Below are 22324 nucleotides of genomic sequence, written 5' to 3'. Positions count from 1 at the left end.
GCTGACAGCTTCCCTAGCAGGATGGATCTCACTGGGTAATTACTGGCAGTGCTCTACCAGTGCCCAGAGCTGCTCCATCCTGCACAAGTTGTCCCTCACTGCAGAGCCTCAGCCCACTGGAGGGTGGATGGCCCTGCACAGATCTGGGTAGAACAGGTTCTTTACACAGACTGAGATCAAACAGCCTGTGCAGAGACTTGTAAAACTTGTAAAGCCAAGCAGAGCACTGCCATGTTGAGAGCTCTTCTGCCTGCAGGGGAGGGGCAGCCCTCTACCCACCCCTGCCTTGTCCAGAGCCTCTGGGCAGCATCTCTGTGCTGCCAGGGCCGAGTCCTTGAGCCTCATGTCTTGCTTGTGGTCACTTTGGCAGGTCAGCTCAGGTTAAGGTTCTGTCTGACAGTGTTGGAAGCCAGCTGGCCACAGTCTGACCTGCACCCACCCAAACTGGTGATACCAGAGTGGAGGAGGCTGCCCTGTCTCTGTGCAGCTACCACGAAGCAGGATATTTAGGCAGACTGTCACTGCCAGAGCCAGGAGGACAAGAAAGTGTCCCTGGCCCCAAACTGACCCCACCTGGGCCACTGAGGAAAGCCTGAGGGTTTGTGTTAGAGCAGGAAAGTTTTGGCTCATCGTGTTGGGTCCTATTGAGGATCCTGGAGTACAATGGACATGAGCAGTTCAGCTGCATGCTAAAGGAAATCCTCTCACAGCAGAGTCTTGGCAATGCTGATGGCTGAACAGCGAGGGCAGAGGGAAAGGGGAATCTTCCAAGCAGGGCTGCAAGGTAAGGAAGACAGGGGGAGAACAGTGTCCTCAGTTGACCCAGCAGGCAGTACAGATACTGGAATACATGGGAAACGGGGTGGGGCCTCATTAAACTTTAATTTAAACATTAAACTCACCTCAAAATCATCATCATCACTGGGATCTGTAAGCTTGATCCTGATAAAAACTTGCTGCATCAAGCTGGACACCGTAGGGGCAATGAGGGAGGGAGGGAGGGGGAGTGAAATGCTGGTTGGAGAAGCTCTGTGCTCACCAGAGGCTGCATTCTGGGTATGGCATGGTTGGTCCCAGTTAAAATGGGAACTCTTCTGGAGGTGTTTTTCTTGTTTCTCTTCTCTCAGGAAATCTCGTGTGTCTAAGAAATGAAATCCTCTCACTTGACGAGGTCACGGGGGGCTGGCCCTCAGCCAGGCTGGGTTCCCATGCTGCTCTGCCCATTCCTGCCCAGGAGCCCATCACTTCCTCCAGGGCGCTCCTCACATGGATTTCTGCAGTTCTGCTCCTCTGGGTGCTGGTGTGTGCTCTGCTCCGAGCAGGCTGTGTCCTCTCCAGACCTGCTGCAGTCTCTGAATATAAACCCCCCTTTGTTGGGCAGAGGTTGACTTGACTGAGCCGCATGATCAGTCAGGTGACAAAATTGAGCACAAAAGCAGAGGAGAATGAGCAGCTGGGTGAAGGCATTAGCTGCTGATCTTGCCTCTTGACAGGCTGTGCTACTCCTCAGGGAAAAATGAGTGCCTGGCCCCGTCCTCTGCTGTGGAGCTTAACCGTGGTGTGTTTCACAGGTAAGTCCTCCTGACACAGGTTTCTCCTCACTGGCTGAGCCCAGGCTAAAGCCATAACGGGGCTGTGGGAGCCCTGGGCCTCACCAGCGTGGGCTGGGGGAAGGCAGGGAAGGAAATAAGTGTTGAAACACAGGCGGTGCTGGAAGTGGGATGCATGCGGTAAATACAAAAATTTGCTTTTACAAGAAGAAAAGGGAAAAAAAGGAGAAATAGAGCTGTATTACTCTGCATGTTGAGGATTTGCAGAGATTTTATCTTAAATCCCAAGGAGCAGGATGCCTGTTGGTAGGTTGGTGAAGATCAGGTCTCTATTCCTCCCTGACATCCTCAAAGCTCTTGTTTGTACCAAGGCACGACACACTAAATATCACATCCTTCAGGGTCCCCTGGAGATACTTTGAGTGATTCACAGTGCTCCTTAAAAGGAAAAATAAAAGGCTCTAGAAAGCAAAATCGCTGTTCCATGACACAGACAGTGTAAGTGCAGGAGAGAAAATGGTTTGCCTGATGAAGCTGAGGTTGTTTGAGTACTGGTTTTTCACACCTGTGATTGACTAGAGCTGGTAAAATACACAAACATTTTACTAGCACTCAAAACTGGTTTTTTTCAGCCTGCTGACTTACTTTTTCTCCAGAAGTTGTTTGAATTATTAAGAAGTACTGGATAGCAAAGGTTATTGATGGCTACTGAAGTTTTGCAAACAACTCTGCTACTTTTGGTAATGTGTTATAGAAAACTACTTCCCATTTAAAAAAATTCCTCTTAAGAGTACCACCATTTGACATTAAAACCAACCAACTAATGAAACATATTCAATTAAAAAACCCCAACAACAACAACAACAAAATTCATCCAGCTTTGGGCAGTCCAAGTTGTTGAATCCTCTGCAGTGTCTCTGGCTGGCAGAGTTGAGCTGTTGGGGACAGGAGGGAGCTGTGGGAGACCAGACTTCGATCTCAGAGGTCTTTCTGAAAGGTTTTCCCTGGGAATTTGGCAGTGCCCTTAACTAACTGCTAGTGCTTACATTAGGATCAGTTTAGTGGATCTCAGGGCTGACTCTGATGCCAGAGGTGAGGAAAAAGCAAGCAGTCTGGCTTCAACCAGAACCAGGGGGTTCAGACGAGGGGAATTGTGCATTTTGGTTCTGGGTGGAGGTGTGGCCACAGCAGCAGTGTCCTGTGTGGAGCTGCTCTCCCTGCCTTGGATCAATGCTGGCACCCGTGTCCCTTGGATTTGAGCCTGGGGCAAACCATTGTGTTACAAAATGATCGCTCTAAGATTTGGTGTCTCTGTTTTAGGGTTACAGCAGGAAAATGAGATTTAGTTCAGTTGGTGCTCAACATTATTGGCACAGTGCTAATAATGCCAAGGTTGTGAGTTTGATCCACATGTGGGCCATTCACTTAAGAGCTGGAGTCCACGATCCTCTGGGTCCCTTCCAACTCAGACTATTCTGTTAATTCTTTAAAACCTGGGCAGTGGCCCAGATGGCTGGGTGCTCATCTGCTTTACTCACTAGTTACCCCAAAACGGGTTTTGGCACAAAGCAGGCAGTCAACAACAGGAGGGAGCACTCCCAGCAAATTGTCTCCATGTGATCACAACCTTATAAAGATTCTTTTATCCACTGTCCTGACCTGGTGCAGAACTTTAACTGGAGCTGCCATCAGCTTGGTCTGCATGTTGATGTTCATACCATGGTAGTGCTGAGCACTGGTGCCCACAGTGCCTGGCCTTGCATGGTGGGTACAAAATTGAGAGAGAAATTAAAGGTGAATCAGGGCTGGGGAAAAGCCTGCAGGGCTGTGGGTCTGACACCTGACAGCTTGTGCTGTCACCCATCTTGTCACCCTGCCTGTGTCCTTCCTCACCTACATTGCACTGTTGGGTGTCAGCTGCCCTCTTTGACCTCCTAGAAAACCATAAACCAATTTTTTAGGAGTCCTTGTATTTTCCATGTCACTGGGCACGGATTGCTGGGGGAGCTTAGCAGGTGTGTGCTGCTTGGGAGAACATTTACACCCCACAGTATCAGCTCCAGTTGCCTACTGGTGCTGTGTAAGGTTGGGTGTTTTCAGAAGTTGCAGTAAGTATTGAGCAAATTCCTGCCCTGAGTTCCTGAACCCAGCTGGTGGGCACAGCTGCTGTGGCAGGAGGGGCCTGTTTTGGTTTTGCTTTCCTTCCTTTGCTTAGTACCACACTGCTAAATTAACAATAACCTGCTGCTTTCCATGCTCAGTTTCATGGGTCTGTCCTGTGTTAGAAACTGGAGGACATTACCCATGGCTGTGCCAAGGGATGTCTTCCATCAGCAGATGATGTTCCAGTCTACCATGTATCACATGAGCTGCAGTAATACCTCCTTTCTCTACAGATTTCAGCAATCCTCACTCTGAGGAGGGATTTCAGAATTAAAGCAAGTCTTGGCCCGCAGGTTCCCTTCTGGTTACTTGGTGTACCACCAGAACAGCTTAAAAAACCCTGAGCCCATGTCTTTTCTTGGCTGATCTGTTTAGGGGAGATGGGATAAAGCAGTCAGCTGCTTGACAAACATCTTAAATCAGATTGTCATGAGATCTCAGCATAAACAGTCTCAAAGAGCCAACAAAACTGGCTGTTTCAGGCAATTCTCACACCCTCAATCAGACCTCCTGGACACTGGCATCTACTTACTTGTGGTCTCATGGACCCACTAATTTATTTCATTGGCAAGTCTCCCATGCACCAGACATGCTCAGATGCTGCTCTGTAGTGGAACATAGCAGAGAGGAGTTTCTGGCCATCAAACAATGATACATGGTTTAAGCAGCTGATAAAGATCTAAAGAGAAGCTGTCATTAAAGGGAGAACAAGAATTCAGCCTCTAATTATGTTTTTTCTTCTCTTAGGTATTGCTTTAGGCCAGACAACCAGCACTGAGGTTCTGATTTCATCAACCCCAGCTCCTCCCAGTGCAACCAGCACTGGGGTTCCCATTGCATCAACCCCAGCACCTCCCAGTGTAACCAACACTGAGGTTCCCATTTCATCAACCCCAGCACCTCCCAGTGCAACCAGCACTGGGGTTCCCATTGCATCAACCCCAGGACTTTCCAGTGCAACCACGGCTGCAGCCTCTGCTCCCCCAGCTGCTCCTGCAACGCTCTCAGCTGGACTGACACCAACCACTGCAAACCCTGCTGCATCCACAGCAGCTCCATCTGCTGAGCCAAGCACAAGAACCCCTGCCCAGACCCTGCCCAGCACCACAGGGACTGTCCCCACCACTGGCAGCAGGGCCACCTCTGAAGCATCTCCAGCACTGACAGCCACCTCCAGCAGAGCCCCAGCGTCCCCTCCAGGAGTGACCACATCCCCTGGGCTCCCCAGCACCCCCCAGCCCTCCAACTGCAGCAGAGTGAATGTGACAGCCTGTGCCCACTGCCCCCCAGGGACAGTCCCCACCCAAGGTAAGGGTCCCTGCTCCCAGCTCCTGCCTTAGAGGGAGCAGGGATTGTCAAGGGATGTGAAGCCAGCACTTGTTCTTGTGTTGGAAGCTTGGAGAGGCAGCAGGAGAGGGACTTGATTAATTTCACCCTTCTGAAATCAAAGACTTGGCCTTTCCTGGCCTTGTCCTGTGTTTTGGTCTTCCTGAGGCTTCCCCAGTTGGGTGACAAAGTAGTCAGATTGTGACACAAAGTGTAACACAAGTACTGTTTGATTTATTGGCAGAACATCATTTTGGGGTCCAGTGCCAAATACAAGGTCAGTCTCCACCTGTCTAAAATGAAAGAGAATCTCTGCTATAGAGAAAGCCTTTTTCCATGGTCTTGAGAAAGTAATTGATCAACCTCTGTAGTGGTCAGCAGTGCACAATATAACCTTTCCCAGAAGTGATTTGTTGGAACATGGTTGGATTTTGATTTCAAACACCACCACCCCATCCTACAAAAAAAAAAAAAAAAAAAAAAAAAAACAAAACCTCAAAAAAAAAATAGTTCTCAAAAATACAAGCCCTGTACTTTTTGCTTATTCCCTGCACTGTAGGCCACTTTTTAAAAGCAACTCTGATGCTTTAGGGTGAATTTGCAGAGGACAGCAGTTATCACCCACCTCCCTTTTATGCAGGATCTTCTGTGACAGGGCTTTCTCCTCTTGCCTGTGTTGCTGGTGCAGCTGCAGTAAATCCCACCCAATTCCTCTGTGTGGCTGGGATTGGTTTTGTGGAGCAGGGAGGGGCAGAACTTGCCTGCTGGTAATGCCATGGAACCTGTGCTCACAGAAAAGCTGTTGCTGCTTAAGGCACATCCTTGACTCTGGGGCTTTACTCATCAATTCTTCTTCCTACAAGCTTAAATTATCAGTAATCTAAAGCATATTGGTTGGGTTTTGGTGGTTTTTTTTTCTCTTTTTGTTTTTTTGTGTGTTGGAGGGAAAACAAGGAAAAGTTTCCTGGCCTCTCAAATTAAAGAAGGAAAAAGCAGTCAGAGCTAAATTACTGGAGATCCACACTAATAGCCTTGACTCCTTAGATCATCTTTTGGCTGTTCTGCAGCTTGCTAATGGTGGACAGCAGCATAATTAGCATGAACATTGCTGTTTCCATCCTCTATGAGTGCCTTGCCAGAGGAACTGCATCCCAAACCTTCTGCCTTTGTGGCAGTGACCTGTCCTGGCAGACACGGGGGTTCCAGTCAAGTCTTGCAATCCTGATCCTGACTTTTTGTCCCAATTTAGGCACCATGAGCTGCTCGTGCTGTGCAGGGGGCTCGTGCAGTGACCCCAGTGCCTGCAGCCCCTGCCCACCTGGCCACTACCAGCCCCAAAGTGGGCAACCATCCTGCCTGCCCTGCCCACAGGGCTATTACACCAGGTGAGTGACTGGGCCCCTGGGGCTGGGTGATGCACCACAAAACACTTCTCTTCTTAGGGCTGTAGGAAAAGTGCTGCCAGGGTTGTTTGTCAAATTCTCCTCATCAGGAAGCCTTGGTGTGGATATGCTGGTGCTGTGGGCTGTCTCTCTGTGCAGTTCCCTTTTTACCCTCATGCTTTTTGTCTGCACGGAGGGAACATGCTGTTTTGTGGTGGGGAGACACTTGGGAGTGAGCTGTGGGTTCATCTCCTCAGCTTTTTTCTCGGATATGTCTGACCAACAGGCTCCATCTCCCTGCTTTGCCCAATCACTTTTTCGATCCCTGTTTTCTTGCTCACAAGGCACCTCATTACATTTGAGTGGCTGGCATCTAAAGTAATACCCTCAGCTGTGGAAAAGCTGACAAGACATCCCAGGCAGGAGCCCAGTCTTGCAATTCCCCCAGGCTGTCTCCTCCAGGGGTGCTGTACAAGTGTCCTCTGGCTGTGGGGACAAGGGCATGTGCTGCTCTCCCCATGTCCATTGGATTTTCTCTTGCTGTATCCGTGTCTGCACAGTGAGCTGTGTCCTTTGTGTGGTGGCAAGGACAGGAGGGGTGGCAAGAGCCTCCCAGGACTGTGTCCATTGCAGAGCAGCTCCATTTGGAACAGTCCTGGGGAATGGCATCAAAACCCGGCTGCAGGAAGGGTGAGCTGACTGTGCAGTTTGTTTGCAGCAGCCCCTGAGTTTGAGGTGCCAGCAGGACTTTTCTCTGTGCTCCCCCCTTGCAGTTTGTGCTATGAGGACCTGCCTTAAAAAAGCATCCCTAAATTGCTATAGAAGCAGTCAGGAGCAGCCTGCAGGACACCCAGAGCTGGGATGTGGGAGAGGGCAAGGCCAGGGAAGGTCAGGCAGCAGTGCTGGGTTGGTTGTGCCAGAGCAGGGACCAAAAGTGGGGGGATCTGGAGGGGACCTGGGGGTGCAGTGTGTGCATGGCCATCTCCTGGTGGCTGCTGGGCTTCCATGGGACCATTTAACATTTCTGTGGTATTTGGAGGATTTGGCCTCCGTGCAGCTTTGAGTGGCTCTGGCTGGTGCAGACCCTGCATTGGTTTGTTTTCAGCCAAGCATTTACTAGGTTTCCAGTTGGTTTTAGGTTTTTTGTTTGTGGTTTTTTTTTTTTTTTCTGTAAATCTCATGCAGCCCTGCAGTTTCTAAAAGAATTACAGAGCATGTCCTTGTTTTCCTCCAAAGCATCTCTGAGTATGTTATCAAGTTCCTATACCCACATACTTGTTGAGGGGGATTTGGCTCTGTTAGTGATGAATGTAAAAGCTTCCTCTTTCCCTGCCTTTGCCTCATTTCCTCCCCCTCCTCCTGGAAGTCTGACATATTTCCTCCCTTTTCCCACAGCCCCTGCAATTCAAGGTCAGGGCTCTCACATGTCACTGCCTGTGGTTTAGGTCCTTTTTTTTCAGCTCCTGATTCCCAACAATTGAGCAGCTCCTTTTGAAATCATTGATGATGCAAACACCTTCCCTATTCCACTTTCAGGAGTGGATTTAAGAGTCTGACTTAAGCCAAGGGTTTTAAGCCTGACCATAACATATTTTTCAAGACCTTCAATTCAGATGGTCCCTTTCCATATTGCCCACAGGCACAGGGCATCTCTAATGTTAATAATACAGAAAACTTTAGTTTTTTAGTGGAACTTTAACATTCAAGTGAGTTCAAAGTGATGTTTTTTCTGCCTGAACTCCTTTTTCATAATTGCTCTGTCTCTACACTAGTCAGTGTCATGTTCTGCTCCTTTTTTTTCCAAGTGGATAGAGGCTTGGGCGACCTAAAATTGTGTTCCACTCTGTTCCCTTCCCTCCCAGCTTCCCAAGGAGCACCGTGTGTCTTCCCTGCCCGCCAGGACATTTTGCTAATGAGTCTGGGGCTGCAGTCTGCAGAGCCTGTGAGCGAGGTAGGCTTTGCTCTGTGTTCAACCCAAATGCATTTTCATGGCATGATGCTTTGTCCCAGGGCCAGATGCAATTACCAGGTAACTTAAAAGCACTGAAGGGTAAACAGGCTAAAAATAGCCCAGCAGTTCTCTCCCCTATTCTGTTGTTATTAAAATGAAAAGAGCAGATCTCAGCCATGCTTGTTTTTGCAACAAGTTGATGCTAACTCTGCAATGAAAGTCAGGAAGAAAGTTTTATGAAATTCCGTTTTTGCACAAGGGAGAAGCGTTGACGGGAAAATAAAATATTCTCTATTTCTGATAGCAAAAATGAGCCTAAACCATCTTTGTTTTCATTTAGGCAGTCCTCTGCAGTCTGAATATTAAGTGTAATACTCTCCTTATTTTCCACACATCAAAACTGGGGTTTTAAAAAGGAGCTGCTTTGCACCTGGCTAATGCCACTCAAGCCTGGTACAATGTGTTTGCAGACAGGGTAACAGCATGTGCAGAACAGAACAGCACTTACTTATGCAAAACACTAATTAACACATGCAGTGCAGCAGCTCCTCTGCACCCAAAATGGGGTCCTGCTCGAACATACACAACTGTTCCTTTGGAAATCCACCCACCAAGCTGCTGGGCTGTACCTAAACCTTGGCTGTCACTTGCTGAGTTTGGGAGGAACAAAATCTGACTGGTGACAGCAATGGGGTCTGTCACTCCCTTTACTCAGCAGATCTGAACACGGTGTTAGACAACAGGGGAGTCTGTGAGGGTGGCCCCTAAATCCTGCAAGTATAAATGTAAAAAGTTCCTTTCTCCTTGCAGGGAGAGAGGAAGTGAGTTTGGTTTCATCCTGCTCTGCTGCAGCCTCTGCTGCCTGGGGCTGATCTAGGTTTGAGGCAGATCTCACCCACACCACGTCCGGCTCCTCTCTGAACCTTAACTTGTCCCATACGAGCAGTGACCATGCTGTGCACCATCAGGCACCTCCAAATCCACTTGGATTCCCAAGTGCTGCTCTCTCAGCCTTCCTGTTGGTGTGGAAGGACTCACAGGTTGGGTCCTGCTGGCCCCTGGGCACTTTGGGGCACTTCACTCCTTTTTGTGCTTTGGGAAGGGTCTGTTCATGTCCTCCTGCCCATCCTGCTCCTCGTGGTGCAGGGAGGGAGGCTCTGCACCAGCAGAACCATCTTGGCTGGTGGGTCTTGTGTCCTTCCTTTTGCAGGGAAGAAGATGCACCCCAGACTTCCTGGGCTGGGAGAAAGTCTGGAAGAGCTGGGGTGACCAGGGAGGTTTTCCCTGGCCAGAAACCTGCTCCAGCTGAATAACTCGGGAATTGGCATTGGGATCACCTATTCCAGCTTCATTCCAGTTCAGCCTGTGGTACTGGGAATGGTGACAGGTTTCTCTGTCTCCTTGGTGTGGTTTGGAGTGATGTGAGATGTGACACCAGAGAATCAGCCAGAGCCCTCCGTGCATCCCTCAACATGGCAGAGGGCAGCAGGAAACTTTCACTGCTCTGTCATAGCTTTTGACAAAAATTACCCCAAATATCCTAAATTAACCCCTGAAATGCCACCTGATGCATGTTGTGCGGAGTTGTTTGGTTGCTTGTAAAATGGACGTGAGCAAATACACAACGATGTGGAGCAGAGATGTGGAGGCAGGGTCCTGAAGCCTTGCTCTTATCTTTTTCAGGCTATTTTAGCTCCAAGCAAAATGCAGTTTTTTGTCTGCCTTGCAGGCCAGGATCATTTTGCAAGTAAGGAGCCTCCTGGGGTGCAGGATCTCAGGTGGACAGGGAGGGGGGATTTCTTTAGCCACTGAGCTGGGACCACCAATGTAGTGCCCAAAGACAAGTCACCTGCCATTTCAGCTGTAGGATGGGGCTTCAAGCAACCTGGGCAGGTGTCCCTGACGATGACATGGGGCTTGGAATGAGATGATCATTAAGGTCCCTTCCAACCCAGACCATTCTGTGACAGTGTGTGAGAAACTGCACTGGAGAAAGACACAGAACTTCAAAGGCTCCTGGCTGGAGTGGTTGACCCTGGGGACTCCAGTTTGTAAGAGCTGGCTTTGGTGGGCTGGGCTGGCCTTGGAAGTGCTCATCCTACAGCGTGTCCTGCCTCCTGTCCCCTCCCAGCACCAGCAGCTGCTCAGCCTGTGTGTCCTGTCCCGGGGGGCAGGAGGCTCCTGGGGAGGCGTCCGAGGGATGCGAGTCCTGCCCGCCAGGTAACTGCACCTGGGAGGGGAGGGCAGGCTGTGCCCAGCTCCGAGCACTCAGCTCCAGCTCCAGGGCTCATTCCAGGCTCAGCTCATCCCACCAGGGGCTGCAGGTCCCTGCAGAGCAGAGCTGTGCCCTGGCACTGAGGGACAGTGCCAGTGTGGTTTGACTGGGTGCTGGTGGAGGCTGTGCCTGTGCCAGACCGGTTCGTGTGTGCTGGTCCCTGGCATGCCAGGGAGCCCAAACCCACAGCTGGGTGGTGCAAAAAGCATCTTTGTCATGGTGGGGGCTAGGCTGAGGAAAGCACAGCCTTGCTGTGAGATGGATGCTCTGCAGGGGCAGCCTCGGGCAGAGGGACACGGGCAGGGGAGGGACACGGTTCCTGTGAAACAACACCAGGCTGCAGCAGGTGAGCCAGAGTTCAGGCACTGCACTCTGGCCACCCCCATGGCAGTGCCCAGCCTCCAGTCTGGACACAGCACCAGGGATGTCTCATAGCCAAGCTACATTTTAAACATGCAGGAAAGCATTTTACCACTTTGAGACTTGGAACTTCTGTGACCCATCTCTCCCACAAAGCTTGGGAAACTGAGCTCTGCTTTGAAGTCTGCTCAGCAAGTTTCAAACAGCTGGAAAAGGTGTTTGAATCAGAATTGGAGAGGATGAAACACTGCTGACCTCCAGCTCCCATCTTCCCTCTACACTGAAGCCAGAGCTCATTACTAAACCTCTCTCCCACGTACTCCTACTCACACTGCTCTGTTTGCCACGGTCTGACCCCAAATATTCTTTAGTCTCTCTGTCTCTGTTTGTTCTGTTCTGGCCCTTTGCCACCGAACCAGGACCAAAGTCCAGCCTCAGCTTTTGTTATGCACATAAGCATTTAATGCTCTTTCTCCCTGTGGCTTTCAAAGCTGATTCATCCATATGCAATTGCAAAGATCCTGGGGTTCACTCTCAGACGTTAATATTGTGATTATTTGCTATTTAGGTACATTCAAAGGTCCCAGTGACAACAGATGCAAGGCCTGCAGGACAGGAGAGTACCAATTACAGCGGGGCAAGGAGAGCTGTGACCTGTGCCCAGAGAGCCACTACTGCCCTGTGAGTGCCCATCAGCTGGGGCAGCCTGTGTTAACCAGAGCTGTCCCATGACAAGCTAAATACACTTTAATTAACACTTTTTCCTTTTTTTTTTTTTTTTTTTTTTTTTTTTGTAGTCTGAGCTTTCTTTCTCTTAAACATAAACAGGGCTCTGATGCAGGGAGGTGATTAAAATGATGACTCCAGGAGTGTGGCTTTGTGCCTGGAGCTGCCTGCTCTGTCTGGGCCATGAGGGGATGGTGTGTGCATTAATGAGGGGTTTCATGTATTGACTTGCTGTGTAATGACACCTTCTGCTCTTCCCCACACTCTAACACTGCAGGGGCAGACAAGACTGAATTTAATGATGGCAGGTCCATTCCTTTATTTCTTTTTTTTTTCCCCCCTCTAATGCTAAAATGCTACCTCCCTTTGCCCTGGTTACCTCCTGCAGTTTGCTGGTGCTGAGTTACTTCTTCTCTTGGGCAGAGCCCAGATGTGAGCCCAGTGAAGTGCCCTCCTGATGCCTTCTGCCCCAGGGGCAGCGTGGAGCCCAGCTACTGCATGGAGCTGTTCCTGTACAAGGCAGGGGACTCCTGCCAGCTGACCCCTGCCACCATCATTGTCCTGGCCACCTTCTCAGCAGGTGAGTCTGGCTCCCCTCTGTCCTCTGGTAACACCCCTCTGCAGCTGTGTGTTAAACAGAGGATTCTCTGGCTGTTCTCACAAGCATTTTGTGTTTCGGGGAATCTGTATTTCTAATGAAAGTCCTCCTGGCTGCTTTCAATGGCAGTGACAGTCCTTTCCCTTGCTCTGAAGGAAGGTGGCACAGTGCTGAAGGCTTGTTGTTTGTCCCTGGGAAGCAGGGTGTGTATGGACCTCAAACAGGGATTCCTTGGCTGCACGGAAGTAGGGAAAAGGACAATTTCCTTAAGTGGCCTTAATTGCCTAAAGTCATGCCACAGCATCCATCAGGATGGGGAGCTGCTGGCTCTAACAGTGTTGGTTGTATTGATGCCAAATGTACCTTGCATGCAATGTTAGGACCTGCTCAATGTGGGGAGCATCCCTCCACGTGCCACCTGCTGTAAATTTGCTCACCAGGGCAACCTAATGAGTGAATGAGCTTTTCAATTGGGAAGCTGCACAATGAATAATCATTCCCAAACAATGAATATGCATTTTTAGTCTTAGGGAAGGGAAAAATAGAGTTCTCGTGTTTTTAATCGGTTGGGGGGAGGTTTAATCAGAGAATTATGATGAAAGCGAGCAACTATTTGTGCTGTGGATTGCAAAAAGGGCAGATGAGGAAGCTGGGAGGAGGAATCTGTCTCCTGTGCCCAGAGAAATGCTTAGAGAAATCTCTAAGTGCCACTTACACTACCAGAGATGAAAATCTTGTGTCAAGAGAGTCAAGTCATAGAGATGAGTAAGCCATCAGAGGATAAAGAACATCCAACAAGCCTCATATTCACGGTTTCTATGTTTCAAGTGTATTTTATGTACTTCCTGAAGACCCATTCTCCACTTGGCTGGCTGTTGTTAAAAGGAGAGGAGAGATTAAATGCATTTGTTACTTCCCACAGTGAACGAGACACAGCAAAGCTGCCTCTCCAACAAGAAAGCAGGGTTCTCATCACACTTGTCCCTTGGCAGCTGAGGGGACTCCACGGATGTTTGAGAGTTGTCAAGGCCAGCAGGGTCTGCAGGAGCTGTAGCAGCACCCTCTGAGTGCTGTCCCCATGGGCTGGAATGCCTGGTGGGAGCAGACGAGGGTTGTTCTCACAAGCTGTGCCTTGGAGCCATGAGAAAGCTCCTCCACTGACCCCTGTCCCCTCGTGCCAGGCTGTTGTCCAAAATTCCGCCAGAACAGATGCCATCTGAAGCGAGTATTAATTTGAAAAAGTAGATTAAACTGAAGTATATGAAAAGACTGCCCAGAGAGGGACAATGGCCCATTAACCAGCATTTGTGATAAACAAGTCTGAGGATCAGGGAACAGCATTCCTGCCTCTCCCAGAGCTTGCTGTAAAAGAGGGGGAAAGGAGACAGCCCACGCAGGAACCCGTGACTATTTCACGGCTGGTCTCACAGATCAAGTGTTTACTATGAGACTGTCTGCTCACACAACTGAAATTTGGGTGGATTTGTCTGGCCATATTGCATCACAGCGACAGATTTGTGCTCTTCTGTTCAGATCAATTTTCTCTGATGATGCTTCTGCCAGAAACAAACGAACAGAATGTCGCAGTACTTGAGATTTGCCAATTACTTCCATGTCTATGCCCAATCCAAAAGTAATTTTTCCTGACAGCTCTGATCTCAGTCTAGACTCAGAGTTAATCTAGGTTAGTTACTTCCTGTGCTTCAATGTGAGTGCTGCACGGAGCAAATTAATTTCTCAACAAGATCCTTTTGGTGGGGTCTGCAGTGAATAAGATGCCAAGTAGAAAACAGTTCCAGACAGCAGAGAGTAAATGAGAGTAGGAAAGCAAGTTACTGAATTATTTCATTAAAACTTGTTATTCCTTGCAACTTCCAGAGTTAAGCTCAGCTGCTGAAGCTGAATGTATTATTGCTAGTGGAACCTTTTTCCCCCCTCTTTTTGGAGAGGGACAGAGTATGTAGGAGAAAAAACCCTATTATTTTACAGAAAAGAATACCTGAGTTGAGAAGCCTTGGAGCAAACATCATCTGACATTTTACCTTCCCATATGTGAATCACCACCATTCCTTTCTTTCCAGGTGGAATCCTTGTTGTCTTTCTAGTGATTCTGAGAAGGTGGCAAGAGCGTGGCAAGAAATCCCTGCAGTCGCTGTTGCTGCCCCGGGGCTCGGCAGGACACAGCACATACGGGGGCACGGAGCACACAGAGCCAGTCTATGCTGGCTGGTAGCACGGCCATCAGCAGCAGCCACCTGCCTCTCTTTGCCCTGGGCCAGCGCAGATGTAGTTCTGGGCAAGGTGTTTAACCATGAACAACCTATTTCTGTATAGCTAAAATCAGTGCTGGGAAATAAAAGTCGGTTTTGGAATTGTGGCTGCTTGTGCAAACCAACCCAGCTCCCTGTTCTGCTGCACTGGGCTGATGGGAAAAGTCTTCCCCTTCCACTTCCTGGCTTCATTCACAAGTAAATACCTTTCTCCTTTCTTCAGGGGGAAAAACCCCCAAACAACAATCATATCTGTTTCTCCATTTTAATAGTCAGCTCAACAGAGTGAGGACTGACTGCTCCAGCTATTGAGGTCCCTTTGATACACCACTCACGTCCACCCAAGCACAGACTAACATGAATATGGCTCCTTTTAGTAATATGCAATTTTTAATTTCGTTCCCCATTCTCAAGTTTTAGCATAAGCACAAGTCAAGGGAAGGGATCCTAAAGCTGTCCCCTTCTTTTCAGCTGTGGGCAAACATGTACAACTCATGTAATTGTTGATTCCTGGACAAGTATGTCCCTTTTGTTTCCTGCTGTCAGGTGGCACAGAAGATGCCTTGCACGTTTCTGCAAAATGCCTGGGCAAAGTTCTGTCCCTGATCCTGGACACCCCATTCATCCCCCATCCAGGAGAGCAGCACCAGTGGTTTGTACCTGTTTGCTGTGGCACTCCAAGCCTTCTTCTGTGCACCCAGCCCAGATTAACCATCTGGTTAAATTAATGTGATTTGTATTTTCCAGAGATGATTTCTGCGTGTGGCTGGTTGACTCTTGTTGTTTGCTCTATGTCCCCTATGATGTTTTTCTCTGGGCAATGCTTAGCCAGCATCCCAGGCACTCAGAAATGCCCATCAGCTGTACTGGAGCCAGTGTCAAATGCTCCATGAATCCAGCACCTGTGGCCTCTTCACCTTCCCACCTTGTTTTTGTTTTCCTCCTACGGTGACATTCTCACACAGGTGCTGTGTAAACCCAGCCCAGCCAGCTGTGGCCTTTTGTGTCAGTGCTGTGCTTCACCAGCCCTTGATAGCCAGTAAAAACTATCAGAAGATCCACGATTTTTAATGACTCTGCACAGAGGTGGTAGCAGGTGTTCTTCTCACTTAATCTTGCAGCAGCAGAGGTGGCTGAGGAACGCAGCTGTGGGGGGTTAAGTAGTTCCTGCCCTCAGCTGCTCGTTCTCCTCTCCCCAGGGAAGGTGTTGAAAGTGTTTAAAAGAATTTATCAAATATATCAGTTCTCTGGTCTCTCCCAGCTCTGTCAGGTGAGTGACTGGGTGGAAGAGTGGTACATCAGCTGCTGTGGGCAGACAGGGTGCCCAGAGCAGCTGTGGCTGCCTGGTCCCTGGAAGTGTCCAAGGCCAGGTTGGACAGGGCTTGGAGCAGCCTGGTCTAGGGGAAGGTGCCCCTGTCCATGGCAGGGGTTGGAACTGGATGGTCTTTAGGGTCCCTTCCACCCCAAACCTTCTGTGGTTCTTTATAATCTGGATCAGCACCCAACAGGGGTGGTACCTACACCCCTCCCCAGTGCCAGCACCCAGCAGGGGCACAGCCCTGTGCAGTCTCTCCCACTGATGATTTAGGGGAGGTGTGGAGTTTCCCTCTGGCCCAAGGCTGTGGTTTTCCTCAGAGCAGCAGAGGGACACAATCCTGATGCACAGCACCAGGTGACCTCAGAACTATCAGCCACCAGTATCAAAGCAGATCTCTCAAGTGCTTTTTTAAAAAATGTAGGTGCTGCCACACATGGGAGGCTCCACACGTGAAGCCGAACCAAACCCTCAGAAAAAAACTGTCTGAAAAAGCCAAACAGTCAAATTCAGACCTGACCAAGCAGGACCAGCATTTGTGACAGCAAAAGAACCCCGAGGGAGAGGTGCTGGCTGGGCTGGGTACTTCCAGCTCAGTGTCACAAAAGCCTGTAAAATTATGAGCAACAGAGAGCAGCACTGGAAAAACTGGGCTGCAAGAAATGTCAGCGTTTCTGTGATAAACAATAGTGTGAAAACAAGCTCCAGCACAATCATTATCACCACTGTGGAAGCACAAAACATTTCCAGGGTGTCTCTTAGGAAGGCCTGGAGTGTAACTTTTCCCTATGAGAGAACAATTCCTGTTCCCTCACTGCCAAACCACGCTTACTTAGTATGTATCAATTCCACTTTTATCTTTCAAGAAAAAAAAAAAGGTGTCAAAGTAAGTATATAGAGCTGTTTTACAAATGAGACTTAGCAACTTCTTAAATAACTAGGAATAAAATTCAACATTTAATAAGACATTGAAGTTTCTCAAGCAGTCAGACATGGAATAATGAGACTCAACAATGTGGAAAAATCCATTAATACGTCTTTCAAGATCTTTTGCTTTTCCAAGTAATTCAAATAAAAAACCTCCTAAAACCTGACCATGAACACAAAGCTATTGAATAAAACAGACATTTACTCTGATTATTTTTCCTAGGTTGTATGAAAATTTTTCTAACATACTCAACTGAAAATTGTTTCCATGCTTGCTCATGTGATAAAAGAACAACAAATTGTGAAATTGGCTGTCATGTGTCAGCTTTTTGCTAGAAAAGGAAAGACATTTTGCTACTTTGATGGGCGAGACACAAAGAACATCATTTAAGGCCACATAATATGCCACAGTTAATGTTGTTTAGATTAATTTATAACAGAAAATCCTTCAAGTTGCTGAATGCTAAAAAGTATTGAGTTGCATCACGAGAAAGCTCAAGTCTTAAGGATTGTTTTACCTTATATTTGAACAGTGGGAGAAGGAAAACAACGTCACAACTTTTCTTTTCTCTTCTTTTTAAAACAAAACTTCAGCCTGTTTTCCCAGGCTGCAGAGCAAGGTACAGAAGCCTTCATTACAATGCACCTAAACCCCACCTGTCCTGGTACAGACACCAAAATTCTCCCGGATCACCACCTGAGTGCCTGAGCTGAGCTCCCAGGGTTGCATGGGCAGTAGGAATGAATTCCCAGGAGCTCACAAGGGAACTCCTGGTCTGCACCTCAGTGATGCAGAACTCCGTGGGCCCCGAGCAGGAAAGAGCAGGGAGAGGTAGAAGGAAGCAGAAAGTCAAACAGCCCCTGGCTCAGATCTGTGTGTGTGAACAGCCTCTGCCCCACAGACAGGCACAGGGGGTGGCTGTGCTGCGTGCTGCTGTGCTGGGTGTGCTCATGAGCCCCCTGAGAGGCTCCGTGCCCAAACCACAAACCCCAGGGGTGCTGTTACTGCAGCGCTGCCTGCCTGTAACAGCAGCAGCTTCTGCAGGTGGGGATCTGCCTGGGGCATCACTGTGCCACAGTGACAGAGCTGTTACACCTACACACAAAGAGGAAAAAGCAACGAAACAACTAAAAAAAAAAATTAACAAATTATGAAAGCAATGGAATGTAAAGGAAATATTTTATAATAACTTATTTAAAGGTATTCTTACAAAGCCTTCCTTACATGGTATAATATTCAAAGAATGGTCCCAATGACATCAAATTCCTTCATTTTGTTTTAAAGCAATGAGGAAAATATTTCTGCTTTACTACCTGACCTCATTTTCCTTCCCTTGAAACAATACTAAAGAAACATCCATAATATCATTTTTTGGTTTTGATTTTATACACAGGACTGTTCTTCAGCCCCATGGCAGAGAAAAAGTTTCCCTCAAAATCAATTAAAGAATCTTGAATTTTATTTGAGTGCAAGGCTTGGCATACCATTTTTAAAAAACGCAAACATGTAACAACTTCCTCTGATTTTGAATTGTGCTATTTTTTCAAAATTATTTAAAAAAAATTAAACTTCCAACAGTGTTTAAAAAAACTGATTCAAAAAACAAAGTATTTTGGTCACAAAACAGAAACCAAAGTATTCAGCATAGGGCAATGCAACATTTATAAACTCTTTCAATCAATATCTTCTAATAAAACCAAAGTTTTTACATGTTGGGAATAAATGGGGGTTTTGGCAATTCCAAGAACTAAATCAAATCCTGAAGAAATAACTTGGAAAAAAATCCATACATTTCCAGGCTTCATTTTCAAAAGGGCTACACAGAGTTCCTGCTCTATTAAGGGCAAACTAAGCTAGAACATACACAAATGGCTCAATGGACATGGAGGTGCACGTGGTGCTCAGGGAGGGAGGCTCACAATGGCACAACTCAAAACGTGCTTGGAAATGCCAAAACACTGGCAAAGATGTTTTTCTTTACTGCTTTTTCCTTGTTCTAGGATTATTTCCATCAATACTACATCTTGTATATTCATCTCACAGTGAGTTAGGGAGGACCTGCTGCTAATGGGAGCGAGGAATTCAAAACAGCTTTGCTGACACCACACAGTGGTGACAGGACAGTCAAGAGCAGAGCTCCTAAAAATGTAACAAAAAATTTCAGTCTCTCAAGTTGCCAGTTTTATACAAACTTTATCCAAAGGAACAGAGTAAGACTAAATTTCACATTAAAATTCTTACATGCTTCTTCAAAAATCTATTTCACTTTTACTTAATTGTTTTGAATTTCATTTTTGCACTTCAGTCAAGCTTCACTTTCTGTTTCATTTATGGGGTTGGTTTTGCTCCTTGTTGGGCATTTCTTGCATTATCACAAAGTTGAAATGCTTGGAGACTTCAAGCATTCCAAAGAAAAGTTTGCCTTTGCATTTTACCTGCCATTGAGAAAAAGAAAAATCAAGTAATTTTTTCCAAATAATAGCTTTTGAAAATTTTTTTATTAAGACACAAAAATCCTAGAGTATTGGGCCTAGATTGCAAGCCAATATCTCTTTAAGTCCAGACCTGTACAGCTCTGCAAGATCAAGTAACTTCTATTTTTCTGGGATGAAATACAGGAAAAAACAGTATAGAAAAAAAATCACAAGTCAGATTCCTCCTCTCTGGTACAGGGCTGCCTTTCCCACCATGCACCACACTTCTTGGTGGAAGGATATTTATGATCATGATCGCTTAAGAATCATTTTTGAAAAGCACAAAGCAGTTGCTGTGTGTGTGGTTGTAGGGAGAGATGCACCTGGGTCATGACTGGCATTCAAGCACTTGCTCAAAAACACACAAGGCAAGCAAATTTCATTGGGACCACAGACCAAGCCATTTCTTACTCAAAAGGACTTGAGAACTAACAACTTCTTTCAAGGATAAACTATTTTAAACATCTGTTGGTTGACAAATACTATCTCAAAAAACTATGTTTACGCCTACCTGGTTTGATTTTAACCTACCTCCAACCTGCAAGTATTTTGGAGGGAACATTTTACATTCGTAACAATTCAAGTGTAACTGTAATGCTGAGTAATAAGTTTGGTTTGTCCTGAAGTTTGCTGAACTATGCAGTTCGTTATCAGTGCAGAAGCAGCAGAAGACTGCTGTGGTTGGCTCAGTGGATTCATAAAAACAAAACAAAAAAATTCCCCCCCCACTGTAACCTTTACAGAATATACGTAAAATTGTGTCCTTCCCTGGTCATATTCACAACTTATCTACAAGATAGTGTTAGCAGTAGAAACTGCAGTCCATGACTATTTGCATTCAGCTCTCATCCATCTGTTCCTCTTTCTCCTGGGCTTGAACTTGTTCAGTTTTTTGCGGGGTTTCTCAGTCTTCTGAGTTTCAACAGAATCCACCCCGAGAACATGTTCAGAGCAGCATAACTGTCCATTCAACATGGAATTTAGTACTGTCCTGTCTTGGTGCTCCTTGCAGAAAGAGTTTGGGCAGAAGTGGCAGAAAGAAACAGAAGGTTTGCCACAAACATCACAGTGGTGCCAAGGACACTCCCACTTTCCTGCAATCAAAATCAAAGAGCCCATTAGTGGAGACTAAAACACGGCATCATGGCTTAAGGAAGTTTTGTGTTGTAGCAGCTGAACAAGGCACAACTTTCCTGACAGAGCAAATGACAGCAACTACCGGGGCTGATCTCAACACTCAAAATGCTACATCATACTTCTAAAGCTCAGCTGGCAGCTGCAAGGAGCAGACTTGACACGCTCTCATTTAAATACAGCAGTCAGCTCCAGCTAGAAGAAATGACTCAGGCTTCACTCAATAGCATTTTACAGAACTGTCAGGCTGGCAGAGCACCCAAACATCCGGTCAGCTGCTGCCTCCTCTGACAGCAGTCCCCTGACTGCTGCCAGTCTTGCTCAGGAATGACTGGTGTGCTTCACTTACAGCTGCTCTTTTTGCCCCAGCATACTTCACCAGTCCTTGTTTCACTTGTTTCTGGGATAACAGGCTTTGCCTGCTTCCCTTCTTCATATCCCTGACATGGTGACTGGAACCAGGTAACTCCTGTGATATCTGGAACTGCAACCTGATGTCTGCTGCTCTTAATTTCCCTTCTTTCAGAAGCTGCTGCTGTTCTTCTGGCTTGAACTCGAAGGGCTTCATGCATTTCTTAGATAGAATCAACTTTCCTGTGGCAGGGCCACAGTGCTCCTACCAGGTGATGTGCTCAATTACCTACATTTGTAAAGCAAATGCCTCAATTTTGCCAGAGAGGCAGGAGAAGGCCACCATTTTGTCTTCAAATCCAAGAGGAGCTGCTCCCATGTGATGCACAAATGAAATTCCTGCCATACAAACCCAATGTTTTCAGGATGACACCCCTGACAAGGTTTCAGTGCGATAACTGAGGTACTTGTACAAGTTATTTAAACAAGTGTAAGGCATGGGCTGACTCACCAAAAGGACGTTTCACCAAGCCAAGGCAAGAGAGATGATAAGCTTTAGTACAAGATTTCCTGTCACACAACACCAGCTGCCCTCCATCACCACAACGGAAACAATCATCTTCAGATTCTTTCTTCCCTTCATTTTTCGTTCTGCGTCTCCGTGTTCTCTTTTTGGTCTTTTTGCCTTTTTCTTCTGAGGCATTAGTGGAAGAATTCTAAAAGAGTGAAATATAAATCTGTGAATGCCAGTTTTGTAAAGGAAAGACATTACACAACCTTGCCAAGGTGTTGGCACACCTGGCAGACTGTGCACACAGCCAAAAACTTGACTTGGGGCAGACCTGCCCCGTGCTTCACTGCACTGATCTGTGTTGACGAAAAACCTACACTGACCCTTGTGAAAAGTCATCCTGAAAACAGATTTTCTCCCTACACAACCTTCCTACCGAAAAAACCTCTTCATTTTCTTGTCACTGACAAAAGGTCTTCCAATTGCCAGTGTAATTTACTTGTGGCTAGTTTACCCTCATTATGTACTTGCACCACCAATCACTTCAATATCCATTTTTTCTCTTCCAGTTGTGAATACTCATTCTAGAATTACTAACACCTGCCCCCATTTTTCTTTGACAGACAGCAGAACTTCAGGAACTGTAGTTAATGACAGAAAGAGTATACCAAACCTTATCTCTTACCCCTATTTCAATCTGACTTCAATTCTGCTGCTTTCACTTTAACTCTCCTTCACCAAATTATACAAAATTTTGGATAATTTTTCAACATCCCTACCATCATTCCCTCCCTTTCATCCCGGTAATCACTATCTACTTTCTTTAAAATTAGCCCATTCTATCTACCAATGCATACAGTTCCATAAAACTAAACTTTAACATTTAATTTCTTCATGGTTGTCAGTGTAAATGTTCACAGGCTTATATAAAACCTCATTTAAGTCCATCTCTTAACAAAAACCAGCTGTGTGGGTTCTGAAGATTCCCAGTCCACTCTCTGAAGTGACTA

The 22324-nt window shown here is 47.0% G+C and overlaps 2 protein-coding genes across 5 annotated transcripts in view; one reads left to right on the top strand and one right to left on the bottom strand.

Annotated features, from left to right (window-relative positions):
• The first annotated feature begins 1220 nt into the window (after positions 1 to 1220).
• Positions 1221 to 14703, top strand: LOC106865284 (uncharacterized). Of its 2 annotated transcripts, XM_014895233.2 has the most exons (9): positions 1221 to 1571; positions 4461 to 5021; positions 6289 to 6424; positions 8284 to 8372; positions 10056 to 10119; positions 10504 to 10592; positions 11576 to 11688; positions 12157 to 12313; positions 14413 to 14703. In XM_014895233.2, exons 1-9 carry the CDS (start codon positions 1517 to 1519, stop codon positions 14562 to 14564), a joined length of 1416 nt encoding a protein of 471 aa, XP_014750719.2. In that variant the 5' UTR covers positions 1221 to 1516; the 3' UTR covers positions 14565 to 14703. The 2 variants fall into 2 exon arrangements, with proteins under 2 accessions (XP_014750719.2, XP_088019154.1); XM_088163028.1 differs by lacking the exons at positions 10056 to 10119; positions 10504 to 10592 and having other exon boundaries at positions 1223 to 1571.
• A 2139-nt stretch (positions 14704 to 16842) lies between these two features.
• The window catches only part of NSD2 (nuclear receptor binding SET domain protein 2), a 72370-nt gene continuing 66888 nt past the window's right edge, over positions 16843 to 22324 (bottom strand). For all 3 annotated transcript variants that reach the window (XM_014895229.2, XM_014895231.2, XM_088163027.1), the window contains 2 exons: positions 21315 to 21519; positions 16843 to 20412 (listed from right to left, as the gene is read on the bottom strand). In XM_014895229.2, the coding sequence (XP_014750715.1) occupies positions 20147 to 20412; positions 21315 to 21519 (471 nt within the window). In that variant the 3' untranslated portion in view covers positions 16843 to 20146. The remainder of the gene's footprint in view (positions 20413 to 21314; positions 21520 to 22324) is intronic.

This window comes from Sturnus vulgaris, chromosome 4 (genome assembly GCF_052056855.1).
Source record: "Sturnus vulgaris isolate bStuVul1 chromosome 4, bStuVul1.hap1, whole genome shotgun sequence".
NCBI lineage: Eukaryota > Metazoa > Chordata > Aves > Passeriformes > Sturnidae > Sturnus > Sturnus vulgaris.
The sequence above is the reverse complement of the archived record's forward strand: the minus strand, read 5'-3'. Positions and strand labels throughout refer to the sequence as shown.